This window comes from Odocoileus virginianus, chromosome 22 (assembly GCF_023699985.2).
Source record: "Odocoileus virginianus isolate 20LAN1187 ecotype Illinois chromosome 22, Ovbor_1.2, whole genome shotgun sequence".
Classification (NCBI taxonomy): Eukaryota; Metazoa; Chordata; class Mammalia; order Artiodactyla; family Cervidae; genus Odocoileus; species Odocoileus virginianus.
This window is the reverse complement of record NC_069695.1, coordinates 11,484,913-11,510,366: the sequence shown is the minus strand read 5'-3', so window position 1 is coordinate 11,510,366 and position 25,454 is coordinate 11,484,913. Positions and strand designations below refer to the sequence as shown.

At 45.9% G+C, this 25,454-nt stretch overlaps 1 protein-coding gene across 6 annotated transcripts in view; it reads left to right on the top strand.

The window, feature by feature from the left end:
* The window catches only part of CTIF (cap binding complex dependent translation initiation factor), a 316,461-nt gene that overhangs the window by 253,242 nt on the left and 37,765 nt on the right, over positions 1 to 25,454 (top strand). For all 6 annotated transcript variants that reach the window (XM_070452588.1, XM_070452587.1, XM_070452584.1 and 3 more), the window contains one exon: positions 19,289 to 19,444. In XM_070452588.1, the coding sequence (XP_070308689.1) occupies positions 19,289 to 19,444 (156 nt within the window). The remainder of the gene's footprint in view (positions 1 to 19,288; positions 19,445 to 25,454) is intronic.

The window sequence follows — 25,454 nt, the reverse complement described above, 5'->3', positions numbered from 1 at the left end:
AAACATTCGGGGATACAGCTTGATAAAAGATGTGTGCGCCCCCATTACAGCTTCCCTGAGGGATAATGCCCCATAAACATTAATGTGACTTTTGAAGTCTTCATCTGTGGCAAAGTTCAAAGTCACCGGTGGATTTGGGCTTCAGGCTGAGTCATTCTGGAATCCCCATTATAGGCCAAATCTTTTCGTGAGCATTTCAAGGGGTTTTTCTCAAATTCTATAAATAGTTTAATAACGCCTGTGTAATCATCTATTTTTATCGCTAGCCTTCCAGACGGTAATGTGGCTGCTCGATGAAAGTAGGATTTCACAAGCCTTCGGTTTCCAATTGCTTCCAGAGTGTGGCCTATGGGCCTGGAACTGAACAATGGGATCCCGGATTGCATTTCTGCCTGGAGGAGGTGGCCTGACCCTCCTGGGAGAACCTGCTCCAGGCAGAAACTCTGGAAGCAGACTCCAGGAACCTCCGGAAAGCTGGCTAAGCTGGGCTCTGGCCTCAGCTCCCACCTTCCTCCCATAGGAAACCCCAGACAATACACTGGTCCTCTGTGCCCCCTGTTTCTCAAACTGCAGATAGTGGCATTGCCCCTTTTCTATTTAGGGGGGTCTCGGCTCTTCCGCAGGGTTTTCACATCTGTCTCATCACCCCAGCACAACACTGACCCTGAGCAGCTCAAATAGTTTCTTTCCATTTTACAGCTGCGGACCCTGAGGCAGATTTTTTTCACGGATTGGCAGGATAGTTGCATGATGCCCCATCCAAACCAGACTCGTTGCCCTTTGATGTTGCCATGGGTTTGCCTCCTTGAACTGAGACTGTGGTGAGCACACCCGCGTCTGTCCCCACAGAGTTCTACCTAACAGACGAGACCTACAGAGCCTACAGAGACCTATCCGTCCCTGGTGGATACCTGCCTCCAAGCCCATGGCCACTCTTTGGGCAGGTGGGGAGGAGTCCGGTCCTGCAGAGGGGACAGCTGGGCCCTGTCATCCAGCGGACCTGCAGGGACAGGCAGGGCAGAGGCAGGCAGCCGTCCTGTATACAAGTGGGCCTTTTCACATAGGATGACTCTGCGGGAGAAAGAATAGCAGACGCAGAATTAGAGGCCCGGGGTCCAGGCCTGCCAGCCTCGGAAGGATGATCAGATCCCAGGACCTCTTCCTCCAGTGTGAGATGCTGTGTGGGGCAGGGCTGGCAATGTTTGGGGGAAGTGCTTGGGGAGAGAAAATGGTTATGTAAAGGTACGGTGGTACCGTCACACCGAAAGCAGGCCGGCCACGGATAAGGCCAGGGTGCCAGCACGCACTCTGCTAAGTGCCGGGTTACTGAGAGCTGCTCTCTGCCTGTGGACATAAATGCTCCGACTCACCCGTACTTGGGGGGGTGGCTTGCTTGTTGGCTCAGAAGGTCAAGAATCTGCCTGCAGTGCAGGAGACCCGGGTTCAGTCTCGGTCGGGAAGATTCCCTGGAGGAGGGCCTGACAACCCACTCCAGTCTTCCTGCCTGGAGAATTCCATAGACTTGGCAGGCTACAATCCATGGGGTCGGACACGACTTTGCGACTGACACGTTTACTCTTCACCTGTACCTGGGAAGGGGTACCTGGAGGTGTCCTCCTGAGGCTGAGGGAGTCCCGTGACACCCTGCCTGCAGGAGTTCCTTCCTGCTCACCCACCAGTAGTCCTGTCAGGCAGTCAACCCTCTCTTCCTGCTCAAGAGTTTTCCTTCCAGTCTCTTCCGAGGGCTTTTCAAGGCCACAGCCGCAGCAGGTGCCAGCTCCCCCTTGCCTGAGAATGAGGCTTCGTGCCTGCGTAAGTGCGAGACAGAATTCCCACTGAATCAGCCCAGCTTTCTCAGCTTCTCTCCGCTGCACCCCAGCGCCGCCACCCTGCCCCCCCTCCCCCCACCGCGGATCAGCACAGCTGAGCCTACCTGACCTGATTTTGCCAACCCAGATTTTGCTTACACCCTGGGAAGCTTGGAAAATGTCTCCAGAATATTCTCGATTAGACTGAAAGTGGCGGATGGCAGTTCCCAGCTGCAGTGTCTTCCTGGAGCCAAGTGCCTTGGTGTCCATCGGTCACAGAGAATGTCTCCTGTGCTCTGTTTATCAATAATGATGTTCATGTCTGTGTATTAGAGCAGATTCAAGGTTATCCCAATAATGTCACTCTCTCTATTCTTTTGGGTGGGACTCAGAGGGGAGCAGCCACCACCAGTATGTGGGCAATTCGACATGACGTTCAGGAGAGTTTCAGGCACTTGATAAAGCCATGCTGATGGTTCCAAGCTAGGGGTCTCTGTTTCCAGTGGGCAGTTGTTGTCTCAGGTCTGTGGTCTGGGGAATCTGTCACAGGGCCGCACCTTGCCCAGTCACAGAACTGGTCATCTGACTTGAGTCTGACAAATCAGGGAACCCCGTCCTCATGCCCACAGTGATTGGCCTGAGGGATGATCATCCAACCAGTCCATCCTAAAGGAAGTCAGTCTTGAATATTCATTGGAAGGACTGATGTTGAAGCTGAAATTCCAATACTTTGGGCACCTGATGGGAAGAACTGACTCATTTGAAAAGACCCTGATGCTGGGAAAGATTGAAGGTGGGAGGAGAAGGGGACGACAGAGGATGAGATGGCTGGATGGCATCACCGACCCAATGGGCATGAGTTTGATTAGATTCTGGGAGTTGGTGATGGACAGGGAGGCCTGGTATGTCACAAAGAGTCAGACACGACTGAGCAACTGAACTGAACTGAAGGGAACTGATGGTTCTCTGACGAGCAGGGCCAATCAGAATCCTTCCCTGAGATTTGTGGGTTGTATGCACAAATTAGGAGAGGTTTGTCTCCTTTGACTCACAGGCCATTGTGATAGAGACTGGGAGATCCTGGCAGGAGACAAAGTGGTCAACATGCACAAAGCCAGGCCAGGCAAATGGAAGGTCATAGGACCAGCTCTAGCATTGTCTGAGCCCTGTGGACCAGCTACATTCCTGGTGACTCCCTTCCACCCCTGCCACATAAACCAGCTCAGGCCCTGTGTGCTTAAGCTGGTTGGAGAGCGTTTCTGTCGCTTGCAGTCAAGAATGCCGTCTGACAGTGTCTGGGGACAGAGCAGAGGGAAGCAGTGAAGTGACCAGGGCTTTGGTATCATGTGGTGGGGAGGTCAAGGCTACTCAGGGGAAGTTCCAGCTTGCAGTGGAAAGGGTAAGGGCACCCCCAGAGGCAGGGTACAGTGGACATCAGAACCCAAGGTATGCAGCCAGTCCGAGGGCGGAGGCAGTAACCCTATGCTCACACTGACTTCTGGGGTGCTTCTCCGTCCAGACAAGATGCAGGCCTGCCACAGACCATTGCCCAAGCCAGAGTGACCCGCAGGTCAGATTCCCACTGTTCTGGAATTGGGGGTGCCGCTGAACTGCCAGGGTCGGGCCTCAGGGCCCTGCAGGACTGAGCCGAGACTGCAGCTGTGGTGACGATGGGGCAGTGATGGGCAGCGGTGAGCGCGGCCTGGCTCTCTGGCCCTTGGCTGGGGCTGCACACCAAGCCTGCCAGAAGGAGGGGGCGGGCAGGTCCGGGCCAGCTTTGGTGGACAGAATGACTCAGGACACCATGACCAGGAGGTCTCTCTGCCACTTGTTGAACACTTTACTATGCACATGTCACTCCTCGAAGCCAAAAAGGTCTGTCTGACCCAGTCAGAGTGATGTCAAGACCTGGGGGAAACTCCCACCCTGTGTCCTCGAGAGGACTCTCTGAGATGCAGGTGCTGGCCAGCCAGCCCGTTCTCCCCACTCCTCCTCTCCTAACGCCACGCTCTGCTGGACGGAGGCCCACCCAGCCTCAGCCCACCCTCCTCCCCAGCTCAGCCCCATCGCGTGCCCTGGCTGGGAGCCACTCTCCCTCACAGAGGAGGGGCCTGTTGTCCTACGGATCAGTTCTTTTTGGCCTGGAGTCACAGGAGGCAACTTGCAGTGTCTTTATATCCCTGACTCCTTTCTCACAAGGTCTCTTAACAGAGGTATCTCATGGAGCCCAAAGGTCCCCCAAAGTGACGGAACATGGCGCATTCCCGGTTCTCTCTCGGCCTGGGGGAGATGATCTGCTATGATGAATCCGCTTCCCCCTCCAGGCCACCCCTGGGCCTGGGAATGCCCCTGCCTCTGACTTGGTGACCAGGTGCCAAGAAAGGACCATACCGCCTTCTGTGAGATGGAAACTCTTGCCCTGGGGTCCTCCCAAATGCTAATGACCGGGTAGATCAGGAACTTCCCAGAACCTACCAGGGCCTGTGTCTGCCCACTGGAGGCTGGCACGCAGGCCCTGGGATGAGAGAGGGGACAGAGGGGGGAGGTGGAGGGGAGGCGGGAGGGGTCTGAGGGCTGCAGCCAGCAGCTCTGAGGGGCCATGTGACTGACGGGGAGGCCCAGGGCTGGGGAGGAACTAGATGAAAACCATGGATGACCTGTCCCAAAGGGCGACTCTGCAGAATGATGTGGGCTTATTGACGCAAACTTGAAAAGGGGAAAGAAAAAAAAAAAGCCCCAAATAAGCAAAGAAACCTCACCCTATGACCAAAAAATGTTACCCACAGAAGTGAAACAAATACGATGAGACAAAGTGGACCAGGGCTGGCACAGGGCAGGCAGGAAGAACACATCTGGGGAGTGAAGTAACCACAAATGAAAGAAAAGGTGGATCCGGCCAGCATACGGGCTCTGTCCTCTTGAGTCTTAAATTAAGAAAAAGAATGGTACCAGCTTGTTCTCTCTGAACAGATTGGCCTTTTAAAGAAGAGCTGTCTGATCACTTACATGGAATCTTTACCCAGGTTTTCACCGAATACCTGCTCTGAACCACGTACCATTCCAGGGGAAGTGGTGATGGATAAGACAAGATTTCAGACCCAGTGAAACTTTCTTGCTAGCGAGGGGTCAGAATATCAACGAATATAGTACCTGACAGAGGTAAGGGCTAGGAGGGAAATAGACCAGGGCCGGTGATAAGCCCTGAGGGCTGCTATCTTAGAAAGGCAGTTAGGGGAGCACCCCCCCACACACCAACACACCCCTGCACCCTGCCCAGAAGCCAGTATGAGAGCATAAACTTGAAAGAAGGGAAAAGTTGAGCCGAATCAAAAATACAGCACCTTTGATTTGAAAACAACTTTCCTTTTTCCGATATAAAGAATTCTGGCAAATGCTCTTTTAAAACCCTCCAAACAGTGGCTTAGGGGAAGGGCTGGGATCAACTCATTGCTGGTGGGCTGTCACCAGCTTCCCAGTATCCACCCCTCCCCCGTTTCATCGTGACTTCTCAAGGAAAAAGAAACTTCCTGCCAGCAGTGAATAAAAGGGCACTTTCTCCTCCGCACTGGGGACATGGCAGCAGCAGCTACCCCTGCACAGAAACAACCAGAGTCACCGGAGATGGAGACTGTGGAGGGGCACATTTCCTCTGGTCATTTGTTTTAGGAGTAGGAAATGATGGTGCGCTTACGGGGATTGGTGGGGCAGCCATCTACTTTAGGAAGCTTCAGAATACACTGAGATCCTTGTGCCCCGATGCCTCCCTTCTCTCAGGGCACCATCTCCCTGTTGGCGGCTGCTGGCCGCTGGGGCAGGGTGGAGGGGCAGGGTTCCCCCTTTGCCTGTATGCAGCTGTTTTCGGCTTGACCGCAGGACTCTATCATGCCAGAGTTCATGTGGTTATCCAGAGCGGGGAAGAATTTCCCAGAATGCCTTGAGAAACCTGAGACACTGAATGGCTTTCAGGGCTTATTGATGTGGCCGGTGCAGGAAATAGCAGTACGTCAATAAATAGTTCTAGGCAGGAAACGAGGCTTAAATGGTAGCCTTAAAGTTTGGGGAAAGGCACTAGGGGTTGCTGGGAGGGAGCCTGCCAGTCAGATGAGAACCTGGAGCCAAATAACCAGACTTTGAAATGGCTGCCACCACGCTGAGGCCCCTTGCTGGTTCTGGATGCAAAAGGCTGAGGTTGAAGGCAGAGCTGGCGACCCAGGGGATGGCTGGTCTCGGTTGGCAAAAAAGAACTCCTTGTTCCGCAGGAGAAGCTGGCAACCTACAACATATGTACCCGAAGAGACACATAGGCTGGCTTTCTGTGGCTTGTCAGCTGGGCAAGTTCACAACCCTTGTAGTGAGAATCGCCAGTAGCTGGCAGGTTGCTCCAGGAGTTTCGATGTCTTAATCAAAAAAATCAAGGAAAAGGATCACTATCTGCCAATTTCTTTTTATAAGTAAGTGTTTTTCTGACCATAAAACAAAATTTTCACAGAAAAGTAGCGAAATTCAGAAAAATAATAAAAAGTAAAAAAAAAAAAAAAATGTCATCTCTAATTCCACTATTGAGAAATGCTACTGCTAACACTTTGGATATTTCTCATCATTTTTCTTAAAAAAAATTTTTTTTTCATTCAGGGATGCGATTATATAATATATGCACGTTTGCTTTTGCTTTTCTCACTTAGCATTATGCAGCCATTTCCCCACGAAGTTATGAACTTCTCATACATGTAATTTTAATGGGCGCATGAATCATCATTTACTTAATCGTTCCCCTATTGTTGGATGCTTATGTTGTTGAATTTTCGTTTGTATTAAGCTTATTTTTCCTGTTATTTTAAATTATTTCCTTATGATAATTATCCAGAAGTGTAATTACTGGATTAAACAATAAGAACACTTTAATGACTTGTTTTAAGAATTTTTTCAGGAAACTGATACTCATTTACATGGCCCATATTATGAGAGCACCTGTCTTAGTTCATCTTTACCAGCACTGACAATTACTGGGTTTAAGCTTTGTTAACACAGCAAGGGGAAATTGATATTTTCACTTAATAGCCACTGAGATTTGTTTTTATATATTTATCAGCAATTTGTTTTCACATATGAATTATCTTTTAATGCCCTTTACTCATTTTTCCATGAGGTATTTAGTACTTTTAATACCAGTTTGAACAAGCTATTTATATATTGAGGAGGGCATGGCAACCCACTCCAGTATTCTTGCCTGGAAATCACATGGACAGAGAAGCCTAGTGGGCTATGGTCCATAGCGTTGCAGAGGGTCATTAGACTGTTACCTTTTGTCACATTAATTGTAGCTATTTTTCCTGGTGTATCTATTCCCTTCTAAGTGTGTTTATAATATTTTGACTTTTGATGCATTCCTTTTGTCTTAAGGTAGAATGCCCTTCTCCATCCAGAAATTCGATAAATGGTTTTCTTCAGGTCTTTAGGGTTTGTCCTTTCTCTTCCCCCCCTTGTACATTTACCTCTTTTCTCCATCTGGAATCCATTTTAGGGTCCGTATTAAAGGAGACTCTAAATAATCCCCCTACCCCACCACCACCCTGACGTAGACAGCTGTTCCAGAATCACTGCCTGAGTGAATAATGCTTCCTGAGCTACTGACTTGTGGTTCTCTAGGGGTCGTGTGATAAACCCTTATGGATGCCGAATTTGTTTCTAGGCTATATGATCTCTTGTCAGATCCACACCCTTTTAATTATTAAAGCTTTAGGATAGGTGAAAGTAATAGAACTCTTTCCAATTTTGTTGTGTTCTGTTTTTAGCTGGGTTGTTTTTTGTTTTTTGTTTTTTTTTACTGTACCACATGGCATGTGGGATCTTAGCTTGCTGTCCAGGGATGGAACCCACACCCCTTGCCATGGAAGTGAGGAGTCTTAACCACTGGAACTCCAGGGACATCCAAGGAATGGAATATCCCAAGGAATATTATGTGTTTCTTCACTTGTTTAAGGCTTTCTTTTCAATCTCTCAGTTCAGTTTTGCAATTTTCTTTGTAGAAATCTTGCACATTTCTTAATAATGTCACTTAAGAATTTCTGTTGCTTACCTAAATGAGCTTTTATGCATTAAAATGTCTCACTAGTGTTAAAAAAAAAGTAGATTTTTGTATATTAGGTTTATATCTAAATACTATGAACGAGATACTAAACTCTTGTTAATTCTAATCTTTATTGAGAGTTTCTCTTGGGTTTTTCACATATAAAAATCATATCAAATAATTTTACCTCCTTCCTTCCAAGGGTAATGGGTATTACTGCTGGTTTTTCAGTCAGGGCTATTGATATTGCATTTATAGATGTACTGATACTAAATCACCCTTGCTTTTCTGTGATAAAATCTACTTCGTTATAATGGATCTGTTTGTTATATTTCATTTAGGACTTTTATGTCTACTCATATTAGAAAGATTAGCCCAAAGACTTCCTTATTTGTAATTTACTACCATTATGAGATTTTGGTACTAGGGAACTGGAAAAGCTTATCTTTTTCTGTATTCTGGATCAGTTCACAAAGCAAAACAGGTTTCTAATTTTTTGAAAGTGTGAATCAACTTACCTCCCTCTAACAGGTAATTCAGAACTTTTTGATTTTCAGTATTTTCTGGCTTTTATTTTTCTTAGTAAAGTTTGGCAATGTTTATTTTCTTAAAAAGTACCTATTTCCTCATTTTTTCCAAAATTATCAGCGGCAGCTGCTGCTGATGCCAAGTCACTTCAGTCATGTCCGACTCTGTGCGACCCCATAGATGGCAGCCCTCCAGGCTCCCCCGTCCCTGGGATTCTCCAGGCAAGAACACTGGACTGGGTTGCCATTTCCTTCCCCAATGCATGAAAGTGAAAAATGAAAGGGAAGTCGCTCAGTCGTGTCTGACTCTTCACGACCCCATGGACTGCAGCCCACCAGGCTCCTCTGTCCATGGGATTTTCCAGGCAAGAGCACTGCAGTGGGTTGCCATTGCCTTCTCTGAAAATTATCAGCATAGAGTGGCAAATAGTTTTTATGTGCTTTTTAATCTACTCTATATCTGTTAACATATATTGCTCATGTCTTGTTTTTAAGTCGTTGCAGTTTTTTGTTGATGTATAGTTGATTTACAGTGTTCTGTTAGTTTCAGGTGTACACCAAAGTGATTCACTTACACATATTTTTTTTTTCAGATTCTTTTCCCGTATAGATTACAACAAAATATTGAGTATGGTTCCCTGTGCTATACAGTATATCTTTGTTGGTTACCTGTTTTATGTATAAAAGAAAGTGAAGGTGAACGTCGCTCAGTCCATGTCTGACTCTTTGAGACCCCATGGACTATAGAGTCCTTGGACTTCTCCAGGCCAAAATACTGGAGTGAATAGCCTTTCCCTTCTCCAGGGGATCTTCCCAACCCAGGGATCGAACGCAGGTCTCCTGAATTGCAGGCGGATTCTTTACCAGCTGGGCTATCAGGGAAGCCTGTTTTATGTGTAATAGTGTGTTTATGTTAATCCTAAACTCCTAATTTATCCCTCCCCTTTTTTCTCCTTTGGTAATCATAAGTTTCTTATATCTATGGGTCTACTTCAGTCTTGTATATAGATTCGTTTGTATCTTTTTTTTTAAGAGTCCATGTATAAACGATACGATATTTGCCTGTCTGGTTTACTTCACTTAGTATGATAATCTCTAGATCCATCCATGTTGCTGCAAATGGCATTACTTTATTTTCTTACTGCTAAGTAGTATTCCATTGTATAAATATACCACATCTTTATCCATTCATCTGTGGATGGATGTTTAGATTGCTTCCATTCCCTGGCTGTTGTAAGCAGTGCTACAGTGAACACTGGTGTGCATGTATCCTTTCAATTACAGTTTTCTCCAGATATATGCCCAGGAGTGGGATTGCTGGATCATATGGTAGTTCTGTGTTTAGGGTTTCTTAAAAAGTATTTATTTATTTGGCTGCATTGGGTCTTAGTTGAGGTACGCAGGACCCTCGTTGCATCATGCGGGATCTTTGATTGTGATGCTCAGTCCCTTTTGCTGTGGCCAGAGGGCTCAATAGTTGCAGCACGTGGATTCCAGGGTGCAAGATCTTCAGAAGTTGCAGCGCATGTGCTCAGTAGTTGTGGAATGCAGACTCGGTAGTTGTGGAATGTGGACTCAGTAGTTGAGACACAAGGGCTTAGTTACTCCGCTGCATGTGGGATCTTATTTCCCTGATCAGGGATTGAACCTGAGCCCCTGCATTGCAAAGCAGATTCTTAACCACTGGACCACAAGGGAATTCCCCTAATTGTAGTTTTTGAGGGAATCTCTATATGGTTCTCCATAGCGGCTTTATCAATTGAAGGGAATGTACCCTCCGAAAGTTTAAGAGGGTTCCTTTTTCTTCACACTCTGTCCACCATTTATTTGTAGACTTTTTGATGATAACCATTCTGACCAGTGTGAGATGATACCTCACTGTGGTTTTAATTTGCATTTCTCTGATAATTAGGGATGTTGGACACCATATTTCTAGCTTTACTTTTATTTCTGCTTACTTGGTTTTATATATAATTCCCTTTATTTTCTAATTAATTTCTAGCCTGAACCATATTTTGTACTTTCATGTATTTCCATAGTTATTGGTGGTTTTCCAAGGTTTTTGAGTTGAATATACAAATTAATACTGTCCAATAGAAGTATAACCTGACTTACAGTATACCTTTACATTTAATATTGTATTGTACTACACCTAGTATATTCATAATTTCAAAATGCAATCAGTATTTTTTGAATATGAAGCATTTGAATTCTTTTTTTAGACTTTCTGTAAGTCTTTAAAAACTAGTGTTCATTTTGCACAGGCAGCATGCTTCATTTGTTAGAGGCACTTTTAAAGCACTCAGTTGTCAGTTTAGAGGAATATTTGCTTCCTTTTCTAATAACCAAAATATTAACAGTCAAAACTATAACTTTACCTTTTATTGTAGCTTTGACCACATCTCACAAGTTTTTATAGCTCTTTATTTCCTAAATAATCTACTGTTCATTTGATTACACTTTATTCTGTCTTTCATTAGGAAAATACCTTTTAAACAAGTAACTGGCTATTTTTAGATTGTTCCTCATTCTCAGTCCCAGTATATGATTTGTGCAGTCTCTGTATTCTGACATTCATAGTAGAATCGCAGCTTATAACGAGGCTCGTTTCATTTTGTCTTATTCACTACACTATTTAAGTCATCTGATACATTTTTTATTCATTTAATAATTGAAAGAATTCTAGTGATTTCATTTTCCATTACTACCTATCTTTTTATGTTTTTTTGTTTGTTTTTTATTCTTTCTCCCTCTTTCTTATAAATGGTTTGGCTGATGACTTTCCTGCCATTTCCGTCAGGGAACTAGTCCTCAAGAAAAAGCCATCGGTATCAAGCAGTTTTCTCAAATGATTTTCATTTTCTAAGATGATTTTTTAAATTTTAAATGCATTTACTTTTAATTGGAGGGTAATTGCTTTACAATATTATGCTGGTTTCTGCCATATATCAACATGACTCAGTCATAGGTATATGTATTTCCCCTCCCTCTTGAACCTCCATCCCACCTCATTGCATCATTTTATGTTTAACAGCTTGTGTTTTATGTATGTTGAGTCTGCACTACACAGTATATAATGTTATCTATTATGGACTATTATTCTTATCTATATAAATATAATTTTTATTTTACTTAATGAATGTTATCTTGAAAACGACTTTGATTTTACGCGTGCATGCATGCTCAGTCACTCAGCTATGTCTGAGTCTTTGTAACCTTACGGACCGTAGCCCACCAGGCTCCTCTGTCCATGGGATTTCCCATTTCCCAGGCAGGAATACTGGAGTGGGTTGCCGTTTCCTGCTCCAGGGGATCTTCCCGACCCAGGGATCAAATCATGTCTCCTGCATCTCCTGCATTGCAGGTGGTTTCTTTGCTGCTTGAGCCATCGGGAAAGCCTGATTGTACTCATATTTTAATTTTACTTTATATCTGCTAGTGGCTACCAATGTTTTAGTATTTTTAAAAGGAGACTTTTATGTCTATTTCTCACTTATTACACTTATGAAAGTAGCAATAACGTGTGGATCTTAATGGTCTAAATTATTAAATCTTGTGTGCTTTACAACCTTCTGTACTTTTCCCACCTGTATTCATCAGTCTTTAGTGATTTAAATTGGATTATTAGGTTACTACTTCTACTATGAACTTTTTATTCAGATTATGTTTAATTATGAAATATCTTCTCTCTCAAGGATTTTTTTATATGTAATTTTATTTAGTTTTATTTTTGGCTTCACTGGGTCTTTGTTGCTGCATGCAGGCTTTCTCTAGTTGCCACAGGTGGGGGCTACCCTCTAGTTGCAGCATGTGGGCTTCCCGTTGCAGAGGCTTATCTTGTTGCAGCTCACAGGCTCTAGAGCTCAGGCTTAGTAGCTGCGACTCCCAGGCGTACTTGCTCTGTGTCATGTGGGATCTTCCCAGACTGGGGATTGAACCAGTGTTCCCTGCACTGCAAGGTGGGTTCTTAACCACTGGACCACTAGGGAAGCTCTGTCTTGAGGATTATTGCTGGATTTTGACTCAATCTTATGACCCAAATTATAATTATTTACTATGACTTAACTTTTTATCTGGTTTCAAGTTTTCACTCCTGGTCCTTCTATACCATGATTTTCTCAGAGTTGAGGAATACATCTTTTTGTGGCTGGACCATGCATTCAAAGCAGGAGACCTAAGAATCATGGGTCTGATCCCTGGGTCGGGAAGATCCCCCGAAGAAAGAAATGGCAACCTGCTCCAGTATTCTTGCCTAGAGAATCCCATGAACCAAGGAAACTGGGGGGCTATAGTCCATAGCGTCGCAAAGAGTCAGACACCACTGAAGCAACTTAGCATGTTCTCATACATTCAAGAGAGCTTTCAATTTTCATCTTTAATTATAGTAATAAAGTTTATCATGTCAACCATTTTCTGAGTGTACAGTTCAGTCATGTTAAGTGTAGTCATATTGTTATGTAATCAACCCCCAACATTTTTTAATCTTATAAAACCAAAATTCTAAACCATTAAACAACTCCTTATTGCCCCGTTTTCCTAGCCTGTGGCAGCCAACATTCTATTTTCTGTTTCTATAAATCTGACTATTCTGGATATCTAGATGAGTGGAATCATACAGTATTTGTCTTTTTGCAACTAGCTTATTTCACTTTAGCATAATAACCTCAAGGTTCATCCGTGTTGTAGCATGTGTCAGAATATTCCAAGATGGAAAAGTATTCTATTGTATGTGTATACTACATTTCCTTCATCCATTTGTCTGTCAGTGGACACTTGAATTGCTTCCACCTATTGGCTATTATGAATAATGCTGGCTAATATGAACACGAGTGTGCAAATATCTCTTCAAGATTCTACTTTCAATTCTTTTGTAATATATGCCCAGAAGTGGAATTGTTGGATCATACTGATAATTCTATTTTTAATTTTTTGAGGACTCACTATACTATTTTCTATAGCCGCTACAACATTAATTTTTTTGCTAAAGATAAGTATGTGGGTGGGAGTTTTAAAAAACATTTGCTTGTGTAAAATGTCTTTGTCTTGCTTTCACTCATAGCTAAATGTGTTCTTTTCACCTCAAACATGTGAAGAACTTGCCTCAGTGTCTCTGAATTTTAACATCAATTATAGAAGTAATACTGCCAACCATATTTTTGTTCCTTTGTAGGAAACCTAGGATTTTTCTTTTTTTTCTTCAGAGCTCTTTTTAGAATTTTTCTTTTTCCTTGAAATTAAAAAAGAAGTTCTCATGTTAAGTATAAATAGTGGGGTTCTGGAACACTGTGAACCCTTTTTGCCTGAAGAGACAGCTCTTTTGGAGTGTTTTTGTTTGTTTTCAACTTAAAGTTTTTCTCTCTTCATTCCATGTATTCTGATGTCCTTTCTGAAAAGCTCTATAATTCATGTCCACCCTCTCTTCCCTGTCCTTTTCCTCCTTGCTTGTTTTTATCTATTTATTTTCCAAGTCTGTCTCATGTTCCGCTTTTTCTGCAGCATCCATTCTATCCTTTCCTGCCTCCAGTGTGCATTTCATTTTGCTGTGGATTTTCTACTTCCTTTGGTTCTCTCCTATCCCCAGTTCCAGTTCCACGCGTCATCTCAGCCTAAGGTTTTTGTTTGGTTTTTTTTAATCTAATCACATGTCACAGGATCCATGTTGTTGTTCTTAACAGACATACAATCCCACATGTTTGTACTTGGGTTTTTTATTTCATTTATCTTTGGTTTATTGTAGTTGACATTTTTAGAGTTTTGCATTTTCCCTTAGGTTTTCAAAATAAGGCTCCCCTATTCTGCAGTGCGGGACTTTTCGCACAGATGCCGTATTTCTTTTCTCCTCCCTTACGCTTGAGTGAGAAAGGCTAGCTTTGGTTCTGGCGTTCGCCGTGCGGATCATCCTTAGAGTTGCTCAGCGTGTGCCTCAATAGTGGCGTCTCCCCTCAGACCTGAAGCTGGTGGCTTCATCCCACATTCAGTTTCCCATATTTAGCAGGCGTTCAGTCTTCTAAGGAGCTCTGCTAGCCCCAAACAGAATCCTCTCTCCATGCCACTAATTATCAGGAGGAAACTGAGTCAGGCTGTTGTTCTGTGATTGGATGTAATCGTGTAAAAGCTCCAGTCCCGGGTTTGCACTGTCCCGAGGCTTTTCCTTCCCCAGAGGGCTTTGCTTGAGAACAGCGTGCCTCTGAGGACTCAGGGACCCTCCTCATCTCCTTCTGCCCCTGGATCCCAATGAGTCCGAGCAGTGCTGATGGGAGCTGCCGTGCTGCACAGGCGCAGGGTCTTGTTGGTAGTCACAAGCTCGTTGCCTCCCGACCAGAGCCAGACAGAGGGAGGGCTGCAGTTTAAGCTCCCTCCCCATCTCACCCCTGCCTGGGTCTTATGGGTAGGGGGCCAAACTGCTCAGGGTAAGTACAGTCTCTTGGTGACAGCATTTTAGTTCATGATAAGGACCCTGCAGTGAGCTGTGATCTTCCTTCTTAGTGTTATGGGACTTATGTCTGCCTTCACAGGCATTTTTATGGGAGATGGAGAAAGGGTGTCTTGGGTACTGTTTTAACTCCCACGTTGGCACATTTTAAAGGCCTAGTATTGTGGTTCTCAGCGATGGCTGTACATTGAAATCACTTGGGGAGCTTTCAAAATATACCAGTGTCCTGGACCCACTCTGGCCCATGACACAAGCCTCTCTGGGGGGTGCTTCAAACATCAGTAGCTTCAGAGTTCCTCCGGTGAGCAAGCAGGGCTGAGAACATTAGCTCAGAGCAGAGCGCAATGGATGGGCTTAGGTTCTCATTCAAGTGATGTACTGATGACCTTAGTCAAGTCCTTTCAGCTCTTTGTACCTGAGCTTCCCCCATTCTAAAATGGGAATGGAAATGCCTGCCCCTGCTCTGACCACGTAAAGATCTAGTGGATGAGCAGCAGTTAAGAAGACGGAATCACCAAAAGTCTCACGACTTTGAGGCCAGCGATACAGCACCCCGGGATGACTGTGTCACCAAAAGAAATAGAACACAAGAGGGAACAGGCTGTAGAATGTGACACCATTGCAGGGTCTGGGGCAGCAGGCAAAGTCATTCGTTCATTCCCAACTAACCAGAACACTACAGGGAAGCCCCTGTGGAAGCTGCCTATTCCGGATTCTGTACTAGTGAAGAGATCCCAACTACTTTTGGGATTTCTGGCAGACCACGGTTTTATCAATTCAGTTCAGTCACTCAGTCGTGTCTGACTCTTTGAAACCCCATGGACTGCAGCACGCCAGGCCTGCCTGTCCATCACCAACTCCCAGAGCTTACTCAAACTCATGTCCATAGAGTTGGTGATATCATCCAACCATCTCATCCTCTATTGCCCCCTTCTCCTGCCTTCAATATTTCCCAGCATCAGGGTCTTTTCCAATGAGTCAGTTCTTCGCATCAGGTGGCCATAGTATTGGACCTTCAGCTTCAGCATCAGTCCTTCCAATGAATATTCAGGACTGATTTCTTTTAGGATTGACTGGTTGGATCTCCTTGCAGTCCAAGGGACTCTCAAAAGTCCTCTCCCAACACCACAGTTCAAAAGCATCAATTCTTCAGTGCTCAGCTTTCTCTATGGTTCAACTCTCACTTCCATATATGATGACTATTGGAAAAACTATAGCTTTGACTACACAGACCTTTGTCGGCAAAGTAATGTCTCTGCTTTTTAATATGCTGTCTAGGTTGGTCATAGCTTTTCTTCTAAGGAGTAAGTGTCTTTTAATTTCATGACTGCAGTCATCATTTGCATTGATTTTGGAGCCCAAGAAAATAAAGTCTCTTACTGTTTCCATTGTTTCCCCATCTATTTGCCATGAAGTGATGGGACTGGATGCCATGATCTTAGTTTTTTGAATGTAGAGTTTTAGGCCAGTTTTTTCACTCTTCTCTTTCACTTTCATCAAGAGGCTCTTCAGTTCCTCTTTGCTTTTTACCGTAAGGGTGGTGTCATCTACATATCTGAGGTTATTGATATTTCTCTCAGCAATCTTGGTTCCAGCTTGTACATCATCCAGTCCAGCATTTCTCATGATGTATGCTGCATATAACTTAAATAAGCAGGGTGACAATATACAGCCATTATGTACTCCTTTCCCAATTTGTATACAGGTAGACATTTCAGTGGGAAGAGGGTGGCAAGGCGGGAAGCCTGAGAGGTGGGCATGAGGCCCATCAGATCTGTGGGTGAGTGGACCCCCAGGGGCAGTCTGGATTGATGGCTTCATGGAAGGTTCAAACTTGGAAAGTGAATAAGAGCTTGGGCTCTGATATACTATTCCAACTTAAAACATCATTAAAAGGAAGGAAAAAAAATTGGTATCTAGAGCAGGTAGACCCTGGGTTCAAATCCCGACTTTGCCATCACCCCATGGCCATGGGTAAGTTGCATAATTTCTCTGGCCTCAGCTTCACCTTCTATAAAATGGGGCCATAACAGGACCTGCCTCACAGGATCGTTGTGACAATTAAATGAGACAGTACAATTAAGGGGCTCTCATCCAGCCCCCGATTTGCCACCTGAGGCCCCATATGCCCTTTTAGGTTTCTCGATAGCACTTTCATCACACACAAGGGACAGGCATTAACCAAGTCATCCAAGAGGACCTTCCATCACTGGAGATTCTGAGATTCAGCACTGAGGAGAATGATCAGCCAAAAGAAGCCGTGGCAGGGGTGCTGGACTGTGGGAATGACTGGTGTCACACTCTACAACCTGTTACCTCCTGGGTTCTATTTCTTTTGGCGGAACAATCATCCAGAGCCAGAATCTTGTTATTTATTGTCTTTGAATCTTTCCTTCCCATCACATCCACAGCTCACCACTTAGCAAGTACTATTTACCTTGACACGGTCTCTTGTACCAATCTTGTATCAGTCAGCTACTGCCCCTTAACAAACAACCACAGGAGTTTCAGTTACAATCCTGTATCAATCAGCTATTGCTGCTCAATGACCAACCACAGAAATCTCCGTGGCACACGGTAATAAGTATTAAGATGACGTGTATGCACGTTGGCTGGGAGTTACCTGATCTAGGTTAGATTTGGGTGGGGCCCTCCATGTTTCTCTCATCCTCCTCCTGGGACCATCGGCCAGCCCACAGATGGTCTTCTCACAATGATGGAAGAAGCATAGGCGAGTAACTGTAAATACTTAAGGCCTCTTAAGGCTTGAGATCAGAACTGACACCCTGTCATTTCTGCCTCTTTCTACTGACCAAGGCAAGTCACACGGCTAACACAAAGACAAAGGGAAAGGGGAAATATATCTTGAACATAACCTAACCTACCACAGATTCTTATCTTTCAACTGCCAGAGAGTTCAGGTTTTTATTTCATTCTGTCTGGACTTTTGCACTGGCCTCCTTTCTGGTCTCCACACCAATGCCATATTAACCTTCTAAACAGCACAAGGTATGATGATGGCGTTTCAGTGATTCCCCAAAACCTTCCCTATCAACCAGCACACGGAACCCGACTCCTTGGCTGGCTTCGGTTATCCACACTCTAGCCCCAGCTTTCTTTTTCCCCACCCTGGCCCCATTTTCCTCTCCACCTCACCTACGCTGGGGTGATTGTTATTATTTAGCCGCTAAGTCATGTCTGACTCTTTTGTGACCCCATGGATTGTAGCCCACTAGTCTCCTCCCTCTGTGAGACTTCCCAGGCAAGAATACTGGAGTGGGTTGCCATTTCCTTCTCCAGGGGATCTTCCCAGCTCGGGGATTGAACCCGAGTCTCCTGCCTTGGCAGGCAGGTTCTTTACCACTGAGCCTCCAGGGAAGCCCACTGACACTGGGGACAGACTGGCAAATACCTCTCTGTTTCCCAAACGCCCGTTACCCTCCCCACGCCTTGCCTGTTGTCATCGCTCCACCTGAAATACCCCCAGTCCCCAGGTTAGAATCCTAACTCTTCCAAGGTGCTGATTTCCATTTGGAAGGAATAACTCCTACCTCAGATTTCCTCCGAAGTCTTTTTACCTGGATCCACCTCTCTCTCTCTCTCTCTCTCTCTCTCTCACTCACACACACACACACACACACACACACACACACTGGCTTTTAGTATCTTCTGTCTTATGTCACAGTTATGAATGAACATGTCTTATTCTACCCTCTAGAACAGTGCCTGGCATGCAGTGATGCACTGATATCTTTAAGGAGGATGAATGAATGAATGCTTCTAGTTTTTCTTTCTGCAGCCCAGTGCTGCGGCCAAGATGCCCACTGCTGGATGTATGGTCACCCTGCCTGTTGCAAGGGCATGATGTGGAGGTTAGCAAAGGAGATAGTTAGCCACGGGGAGGAGGTGATGACTGGGAAAGGTGTTGTCTCCCGTTTATCTCATTCCCTCCACCTCGGTATCTGGGTCAGTGAGGCAAGGCCATGCATGTGTGCTAAGTCGCTTCAGTCGTGCCCGACTCTGTGTGACCCTATGGATTGTAGCCTCCTAGGCTCCTCTGTCCGTGGGATTCTCCAGGCAAGAATGCTGAGTGGGTTGCCATGGCCTCCTCCAGGGGATCTTCTGGACCCAGGGATTGAACCCGAGTCTCTTACTTCTCCTGCAGTGGCAGGCAGGTTCTTTACCACTCGCGCCTCCTGGGAGGCCCAAGGAAAGGCTGCCGGGGCTCCTCAATGTGGGGACACTGAAGAAGAGGTGCCATGGCCAAAGGTCAAGGTGGTCTTTCTGCCCACCAGCGAGTCCTCACGCTTCAGCCACGGGGGAAGCCGCCTCCTTGGGCAATCACAGGGTTTACCAGTTGCTCGCGGGCCCAGCCTTAGCCGGGAGGCGCCCTGGTGGAGTGGGGTGGTCCCCGGGCCTCTCGCGGCTGACAGGGTCTCTTGTGCCTCCGCAGAAGGACTTCACGGTGCGGGAGGAGCTGCAGCAGCAGGACGTGGAGCGCTGGCTGGGCTTCATCACCTTCCTGTGCGAGGTCTTCGGCACCATGCGTAGCAGCACGGGCGAGCCCTTCCGCGTGCTGGTCTGTCCCATCTACACCTGCCTCAGGGAGGTAAGCCGCTGCCCGGCCCTGACCACGCGCCTCTCCTGCTCCCGCGTGCCTGGAACGCGACAAGGCTCGAGCCATGTAAAGTGATCAATCACTTGGTTAAGAGAAACGGAACTCCCCCGGTGCTTCTGTTTACTCTAGCCAGGTTTTTGTTTATTGAGTTTACGTGAAAGGAAATAGTTCCCCAAAGGAAAGTATTAGGAACTCGGACTGTCGTCCGTTCATGCTCTAGAACACGGTCAGCGGAATGCAAGTCTACAGAAAATATTGTTATCTGAGTGAATAGATCTTGGGCTGGATGGGCTTACCGCTAAATTATTTGTTTTAAAAAATAGTTGCTTCTACATGGCTCTGAAAAAGAGGAAAATGAGGGTGATCAGGAAACTTCTAAGAAGCAAGAAGTCAGTGGGGGACTGTGTCCTACCAGGTACTGTAATCCACTTTGGAGGGTCACCCTTGGTGGCTCTCTGGGGTAGAATTGAAGAGACAAACATGAAAGCTTTTGATGTGTCCAGTGAGGGCCTTGTGGCTCAGAACACAGCAATGAGAAGGGAACAGGACGAAGGCCATTGAGATTCCAGTTATATCTTTGAGCTAGAACCAAGAGGACTTGCTGATGTGCGATACCCAGGAGGGAGGAAGCCGTGTGGGGTCCTCATTTATCAGCCTGCCGACACCATTTCCTGAAGAGAAATAAATAGATTGGGGGTGAAAACCAGGGATTTGGGTACCCGTTGGCCATCCTCAGGCAGCTCTCTGTCTGCATTGCTCAAGTACAGTTGTCTGATGATCTGGAAGAGGTCAGCCCTGGGGACATGGTGTCGACCTGTACCTGCTGCTGGGGACACACCCAGGGGTGGGTGGGGGCGGCTGAGACAGAAGGAGGAGGTGGAGGAGGCTGACAGGCGGGAAACAAGCTAGAAGGGGCGATCAGCACAGGGCTTCATCCAGCAGGGACGGGTCAGCCCACACTTCCCAGGTGCTGGCCCCACCCACCCTCAGCAGCTGATCCCAAGGCGTGGGGGTGGGGGTGGGGGCAACCTCTGGGGAATCAGTGGGACCAGGGCAGGAAAGCAGCCTGGGCTTGGCAACAGGGAGGGGCGCCATGGTGTCCGCGGAGTGAACACACACTGGGGAGTCGGGAGGTGAGGGCGTGAATGGGGACAAGTTTTTGGAGAAATATTTCTGTGAAAGGTCCCAGAGAAGGGGGACTTGTCAAGAGATACTTTTGTGTTTCTGAAAGAAAGATAACAGAGCAATCTTAAGAGAAAGGAGAGGGTATCGGTAAATGTTTTTAAAGTGTCCATTTGTAGAAAAATGGCACGCTTATTCCAGCCTGCGTGGGTCCACATGCAGGCCTCTCCTGGGTGCTGTGACCCCGTAAGCCTCTGCCACTCCACGGAGCCAGAGCTGCTTCTTGACAGAGGTACCTGAATTCAGACTTGTTTCTCAGATTCAGTCAATGGCCTCTTCCAACTCAATTCACTCTCCAGGTGTCCTCAGCTCAGACCGTGGTACCAAGACAGGCCATGGCTATGCTTTGTGCATCCCTTTGGGATGTCTTGAAGTTAGCCTTCCTGGGGACAGGGGGCTGGCCCAGATGGCCTCTTGGGGTCCCCCTGTCCTTGTCTGAGTTGCCCTACACCCCAACAACCCACCTCAAGGCAGGGAGCAGCACTATTACGGGGTGATGACCTGGATTGCCTGAACACATTCCCTCTGCGTGATCTGGACACCTCCTGTTGTTGCTGTCACCTGCTCCCCCAGGCAGGAAGTGGGGCTGCAGCTGAGCCCTGGCCCTGGCTGCCGAGACACCTCTGACACTGCCTGAGGTAGTGCGAACCTTCTGGTGTGAGATCTGGAAGGTGCCAAGAGGTCTGCACAGACCAGAAATGAGGAGCCCCCCTGACACCCACTTGTTGGTTGCATTAAACTCTTCAGGGTGGTATCATCCAGGCCCGTGGTAAACTTGAAGGGTAAATAAATAAATTGTTGATGGCTCCCACCGTTTGGTAGAGGAAACCGCTGTCCCACAATCCAATCTATCTGCTTGAGGCCACATGGGGAGACCCCTGAATTCTTAGAGTCAGTTGCTGCCTCCTCCACCTGATTACACATACATGCATACCCAGGCCTGACCCACGTCCTTCCAAAGCAGGATGAGCCAGTTCTAGCATGTTTCTAGAAGCCATAATCATCGCTGCTGCCTTTCTCCGTGCTGGACAAGTTTAGGCTCTTCCCTCAGGGCTATGCAGATGGCTGACCCCAAATGTACAGAGCCTACCCTGCCCAGAGGTCCTCCCAACTGCCAGAACCATCCCCAGGCCAGCATCACTGGCTGCCCACTAAACACATCCCAAGTCAAGCCTCAGAGCCTCCAAGAGAAGTACCAGCAGCACCTCAAACCCTCCTGCTCAGTTCCTGTCCTCACATGGCCCAGACCCAGCCTTTCTGCTCCCCCTGTGGCCAGGCAGCAGTCCCAGGGCTCCCCGATTATCCTTTCTCAGCATCATGGGGACCCCCACTCCATCCACTGCTTTGGCACCGCCCCCCCATGGCTTCCCCTCCTCTCCTTTCTTCCATGCCCCTGAGTCAAACACAAACCCGTGGGTCATCTTTGGTGCAAAGAGTATCATTTAGAACAAACCTAAGGAAGAAGAAGATACAAAATCCTCAGTCTCAGGGTCTTTGGGCTCATGGAGGCCACCTTCGCTGGACGTGGGGCTCACTCAGATTGAGCCTGTGCTTTACCCCTTGAGGCTGGGGGACACCCAGCTCTCTGAGAGCTGCCCTGCCCTAGAACGAGGCCCATGGGTGTTTGCTTCCACACTCTGACCTTGTTGAATTAACCTTCCTCTCAAGTCACCCAAGCTTGAAACCTTGGACTCTGTCCTTGAAGCCTCTCTCTCTCGCCCTGAAACCTTCCCTGCTGGCCCAGCTCAAGTTTCTTCTTCTGAAACCACGTCCTGTCCCCACTCCCACCGGATGCACCAGGAGCTCCTCCTGGGGGAGACTCTGCACTCCATCCTTAGAGCGCCATCCTTTTGGCATCACCTTAGAGGATTCTTTAGTATTGATAACAGCTCAGTGGAAGGCATTGTCCAAAGCACTTCATACATTCTTCTGTCTCTTAACTGGGGCAACACCCTGAAGATTATTATCCCCATTTTCCAGAGAACAGAGAGGTCAGACAGCTTGCTCATGGCCACACAGCTAGTGGGAGCAGAGTCAGTATCAGAATTCAGATCTGACCGCCCAAGTCCCTGCTCCTAAACCTCCTGCTTCACTGCCTTACGAGTCGAACAGGAGCTGCTCTCATTCTATTCTCGTCCATACCCAACGCCTGCTCCGTGGCGGAAGCCAAAAAGATCTTTGTGGAATTGATTCTGTTTTTGCCATAAATAGCATGTGCCAATCAGAGATCCCTCTTCGGGGGATGGAGAATAATTTTCAGTGGGCTCTTCAATTGTGTAAGAACAAATCGTTTCTGCCAAGATGATTTTCCAAGGGATTGAGGAGTATTATTGGTGACCGGAAACTATGTGAGTCTCCTTGCCCTCCTGTTTACAGCTCATATTTGCCTCATGAGCTCTTTTTAATGTTTTAAAATGTTTCTCGTGGTAAGATAACTTGAAACCTACTCCCTTATCAGATTTTTAAGTGCACAATACAGTATCGTTATCTGTAGACACAACGTTGTACGGCAGATCTCTAGAATTAATTCATCTGGCATAACTGAAATTTTATACCCGATGGTTAGCAATCTCCACTTCCTCCTTCCCGCAGCCTCTGGCAACTCCCATTCTAGTCTTTGTTTTTATGAGTTTGACTAGTTTAGCTGCCTCGTATAAATGGCAGCTGCAGTGTGTGTGCAGAGCGTGTCCAACTCTGCGACCCCATGGACTGTAGCCCACCAGGTTCCTCTGTCCTTGGGATTTTTCAGACAGGAATACTGGAGTGGGTTGCTATTTCCTCCTCCTGGGGATCTTCCTGACCCAAGGATTGAACCTGCTTCTCCTGCTTTTCCTGCATTGGCAGGCAGATTCTTCACCACCGAGCCACATGGAAACATGTAGTATTTGTCCTTCTGTAACTACTTATTACACTTGGCATAATGTCTTCCAGATTCAAACATGTTGCCCCATATTATGAATTTCCTTCTTTTTAAAGGCTGAATAGTAGTCCATTGTGTGTATAGATCACATCTTAAAAATCTATTTATCTGTCACTGTACATTTAGACTATTTCCACATTGGATGCTGTGAATAGTGTTGCACTGAACACGAAAGTGCTAATGTCTCTTCCAGATCTTGATTTCAATACTTTTAAAGAAATACCCAGGATGGGATTGCTGGATAATTTTCTGTAGAAGTTCTATTTTTAATTTTTTTGTGGAAGCTTCCTACTGTTTTTCCATTGAAGCTGTACCATTTTCCATTCCCATCAACAATGTATAACAGATCTAATTTCTCAACAGTTTTCACCTTTTGTAGTTATATATATGGGTGTGTTTATTATGGCCTTCCTAACAGGTCTGAGATGGTTTTGACCTGCATTTCCTTGATGATTAGTGACCTTGAGCATCTCTTCATATACCTGTTGACCATTTGTTATGTCGTCTTTGGAAAAATGTCTATTCAAATCTTTAGCCTATTTTAAAATTCCGGTTATTAGCTTCCTTTGCTTTGGGGTTGTAGGAGCTCCTTCTGTTTTTTTGAACATTGTCAGATGCATGGTTTACAAATATTTTCTCCCATTCTGTAGGTTGTCTTTTCACTCTATTGTTTGCTTTGCTGTTCAGAAGCTTTTTAGTTTGATGTAGCCCCGCTTGTCTCTTTCTGCTTTTGTGATTTTGGTGTCATATCCATGAAATCACTGCTGAGACTAATGTCATGAGACTTTTCCCATATGTGTTTTTCAAGGAGTTACAGTTTCAGGTGTTGTGTTATAAGTCTTTAATCCATTTTGGAGTTTATTTTTGTATAGTATAAGAGTCCAATTTCATTCTTTTGCATGTGGCTATCCAGTTTTCCCAGCATCACTTGCAGAGACCATGCTTTCCCCATGTTGTTTTCCTGGCATCTTTGTCTGTATCCACTCCCTCTCCGTTGACCAGGCCAGCATGGATTTATTTCTGGGCTCTAAACTCTGTACCATTAGTCTATATGTTTATTCTAATGATTGTTGCTTTGGAATGTATCTTCAAATCAGGAAGTGTGGTGCCTCCTGACTTGTTCTTTTTCAAACTATTTCAAGATTGCTTTGACTATCTGGAGTCCTTTGTGATCCCAAATGAATTTTAGAATCGTTTTTTCTATTTCTGTGAAAAATAACACTGGAGTTTTGATTAGATTGCACTGAATCTGCAGGTCATGTTGAGTAGTATTGACATTTTAAATATATTAATCTTTGAGTCCAAGATCAGGAACAAGACAGGAAATGCCCACTCTCATCCCTCCTATTCAACATAGTACTGGAAGTCCCAGCCACAGCAATCAGGCAAGTAAAAGAAACAAAAGCTATCCAGGTTGGAAAGGAAGTTAAATTGTCTGTTTGTGGATGACATGATCTTGTATATAGACAACCCTAAAGACTCCACACACAGAAAAACTGTTAGGACTAATAAATGAATTCAGTAAATTTGCAAAATAAAAATCAACAGACAAAAACATCCATTGCATTTCTGTATGCTAACAAGAGGGCTTCTTCCCTGGTGGCTCAGTGGTGAAGAATCCACCTGCAATGCAGGAGACACAGGTTCAGTCCCTGGGTCGGGAAGATCCCCTGGAGAAGGAAATGGCTACACACTCCAGTATGCTCGCTTGGGAAATCCCACGGACAAGGGAGGCTACAGTCTATGGGGTTGCAAAGGAGTTGGACACGACTTAGCGACTAAACAACAACAACAATGCTAACAACAAACTATCCGACGAAGGAAATTAGGGAAATGACCTTATTTACAGTAGCATCAGAAAGAATGAAATACTTAGGAATAAATTTAAGCAAGTGGTAG